We start from the raw sequence: 3,825 nt of genomic DNA on the forward strand, positions 1-3,825 counted from the left end.
TGAGAGGCAATGCTTAGCTAAGTGGTTCTCTGCTCAGGCTTCCTGTTAGGGTTCCACAGCCAGGTTGATGAAGTCTCATCAACTGTGATTCTGCCTTCCTAAAGATTGTAATAGTCTCTGTTGTGTAATCTATGTGGTTTTAATTGTCTCCATGTGATGCTTAGGTTAGGCTAGTGTCAAGCATGAGGGCTTCCAGATACATTTACTTATTTATTCATTCATTCATTTCTTTCTTTATTTTTTTGAGACAAAGTTTTACTATGTTGCCCTTGGTAGAGTGCTGTTCATCACAGCTCACAGCAACCTCAAATTCTGGGCTTAAGCAATTCTTTTGCCTCAGCCTCCCAAGTAGCTGGGACTTCAGGCACCCACCACAATACCCGGCTATTTTTTGGTTGCAGTTGTCATTGTTGTGTAGCAGCCTCAGGCCAGGTTCAAACCCGCCACCCTTGGTCTGTGTGGCCGGCACCATAACATTGCACTATGGGCTCCATGCCACCCAGATGTATTTATGAAAGTTGTTTAGTCTTTTTTCCAGAAGGAGGTCACAGGGCCTGCTCATCTTGGGTTTAATATGGATAAGATAGCATGACCCATATTTTCATTGCCATAGTAGAAATTATTGGCAGGGTGGTGTACCCAATGTCAAGAAATAAGAAACTCACACCTCGCACTATATTTAGAACCTCCTTGTTCCTGACTGTCTCGATTGATAAAAAACAGGAAAGGGTCAATATTTTTCTATGCTTTATCATCTTTCTGCCTTTGGATATCCTGATAGCAGGTGAGAGTGTCAAAATGAGGTTTTTTTGTTGTTGTTGTTGTTGTTGTTGTTTTTTGTTTTGGCTGGGGCTGGGTTTGAACCCGCCACCTCCAACATATGGGGCTGGTGCCCTACTCCTTTGAGCCACAGGCACTACCCCAAACTGATGTTTTTAAAGGTATACTGTTACAGATGCAGGTGTAATGTATCCAGATATTGGAATGTATCTCAGATTTCATTTCTGAGAAGGAAATGAAAAGAGGAAAGGAGAAAGAAATGATTGCTTCTCAGGTAAATGTGTCCCAGGTCCAGGGCTATGCCCACTTCTTCTCCTACAGTGTCATGTATTTAGAACTTGCAAACCTTTGCTTCTCTAATTGTGATGTTCTTGCTTAGTGAGTTTCAAATACTCTTTTGCCCTATTCTTACAATACTCAAGAGGCTCTGAAAACTTCTCCTCCCTTACCTGTATAGCATAGTTTTATTTCCATCTTCTCCATCCAGGCCTCTTATGTCCCCTGAAAAATTTTAACTGTAAATTTATGTTCTACAAAAAAAAAATATATATATATATATACACACACACACACACACACACACATATATATATAATGTATTATAATACTGAAAATGTTTTCCTTGTGCCTCTATAAAATGGGAATATGTGAATACCTAAGATTGCAATAATGGATAAGTCTGCATTAGATTTTAGCAAAGAAGGGAAATACGTGCTATTTAGGTTCCATCTGGAAGCTCCATCAGTTCTGTGTAGAATAAGATGAAGTACATGAGGTCAGGAGTAGAGGCTTACACCTATAATCCTAGCACTCTGGGAGGCCACGGTAGGTGGATTGCCTGAGATCAGGAATTTGAGTCCAATCTGAGCAACAGCAAGACCCTTCTATAATTGTCAGGTGTTGTGGCAGGTGCCTATAGTCTCAGCTATTGGGGAGGCTGAGGCAAGAGAATCTCTTGATCCCAAGAATGTGAGGTTATTATGAGGTGTGACAGCACAGCACTCTACATAGGGTGACAAAGTGAGACTGTCTCAAGAAAAAGGAAGCAAAGATGAAGTGCTTGCACTTTTATAGAAGATGACATTAACTACCTAAAGTAGTTGTTCAGTGGTTAGGGTGTGGGCCAAATGCATCATGGCTGGTGGGTTGGAACCTGGCCTGAGACTATTAAACAAAGAACAAAAAAATTAGTTGGGCATTGTAGGGGGCACCTGTTGTCCAGCTACAAGGGAGGCTGAGTCAAGAGAATGTCTTGAGTCCAAGAGTTTGAGGTTGTTGTGAGCTGTGATGCCATGGCACTCTACCAAGGGCAACATAGTGAGATTATATCTCAAAAAAAAAAAAAAAAGAAAGAAAGAAATATGCACAGCTTGTAGTGTATGATGTAAGTAAGGCACAGAAATACACATGCCTATATTGGTGGCTTCATTTTTGCACTGTAATCTATAAAAGCACAGTATCTACACTGGGACTGTGGATGTTATCTCATCCTCTTTCCTCAGGGTTAGAGAGCACATGAAGGAATATCTCTCAGCTGTACTTTTCACATAATACTGTTCAGTCATGTAAGTCAAAAGAAGTTCTCACCCACTCATTTATGTAAAAATGAAATTAAGTCTTCCCTTGGCATCATGATAAATATTGTTCTTTTTAGTTTTTTAATTTTTTTTTTTCTTTAGGCACTGTTGACATTCAGAGATGTGTCTATAGACTTCTCTATGGATGAGTGGGCCTGCCTGGACCCTGCTCAGCAGAATTTGTATCGGGATGTCATGTTAGAGACCTACAGAAACCTGGTCTTCCTAGGTGAGGATAACTGAAATACACAGTTCCTACAGTACACTAAGCATTTCATATTGTTTCTTTGTAGTTGAGTTTTGTGTAGATTCTTCTTTGACTGCATTAGTTTCAGATTGTTGTTTCTAAGGAAAACGTAAGTTCTTGGTATAGAAAAGAAAATATTTCAGATGTTATCTTGGCATTAATCTTAGCCTTTCTTGAGCTGATAAATATCCTCCCTTACAATGATGGTAATTCAAAAATGTAGAGGCTTAGAATTGTTGCCCATACCTTAAGTCTAGTTTCTAGCCCCAAATTTTATTTCCATAGTACTGGGTAGTGGAGCATTTTAAATGCTTTTAAAATATTCTAAAGTTTCTGTCAGAAACCTCTAATTTTAGATTATTCTTTTAGGATCTCTCAAATGTTGTGTTCTCTACTCTATGAAGGTACTAGATTGTCAACTGGTGAAGCCCAACAAGCATCATGTTATCTTTTTTCTTCTAATGAAACAGGGCTTGATGTCTCTAAGCCGGACCTCATCACCTGTCTGGAGCAAAGGAAAGAACCCTGGAAGGTGAAGACTCACCAGACAGTGGTCAAGCACCCAGGTAGGTTGGAGTGAATGAAGCAGATAACACTGGTCAGGTCCCAAGTTGAAGGAGGAAACCAAACAATGCAAGGTGATTAGGGAAGCTCAGCTTAATTGGAAATGAGTTCTGGGAAGCCTGGGTTTCTTTCTCTTGTTGTTACATAAAGGCACCTCTGTTCTTGTTTTTATTTCTTGTGTTTATTTTCTCATTGAGACAAAGTCTCACTGCGTTGCCATCAGACTAGCGTGCCATGGCATCAGCGTAGCACAGAGCAATCTTAACCGTCTTGTTTCAGGTGATTTTTCGGTCTCATCCTCTCAAGTAGGTGGGAGACATTAGTTTCTCCACAAGGCCTGGCTTATGTTTTTACTGTGTTTTAGTAGAATCAGAGTCTTGTTCTTGCTCAGGCTTGTCTCAAACTCACAAACTCAAAGAAGGCTCTCACCTTGGACTCTCAAGTGCTTGGTTTACATGTGTGCCCCATCATGCCTGGCCCTATTCTTCTTTTTAATTTTTTTACATTTGTTTGAAACAGAGTCCCACTTTGTCACCCTGGGTAGAATTCTGTGGTGTCATAGCTCACAGCAACCTCAAAATTTCGGGCTCAAGGAATCCTTTCTTCAGCGTTCCAAGTAGCTGGGACTACATGTGCCTGCCACAATGACCAGCTAGT

General features: G+C 40.4%; 1 protein-coding gene across 1 annotated transcript in view; it reads left to right on the plus strand.

Annotated features, from left to right (window-relative positions):
* Window positions 1-3,196, plus strand: part of LOC111722664 (protein ZNF738-like) — a 103,726-nt gene extending 100,530 nt beyond the window's left edge. The window contains exons 2-3 of the mRNA XM_023509004.1: window positions 2,460-2,586; window positions 3,075-3,196. Coding sequence (XP_023364772.1) covers window positions 2,460-2,586; window positions 3,075-3,184 — 237 coding nt within the window. The 3' untranslated portion in view covers window positions 3,185-3,196. The remainder of the gene's footprint in view (window positions 1-2,459; window positions 2,587-3,074) is intronic.
* The last annotated feature ends 629 nt before the right edge of the window (window positions 3,197-3,825 follow it).

This window comes from Otolemur garnettii, unplaced genomic scaffold (genome assembly GCF_000181295.1).
Source record: "Otolemur garnettii isolate 467f Iridium unplaced genomic scaffold, OtoGar3 scaffold00305, whole genome shotgun sequence".
Taxonomy (NCBI): domain Eukaryota; kingdom Metazoa; phylum Chordata; class Mammalia; order Primates; family Galagidae; genus Otolemur; species Otolemur garnettii.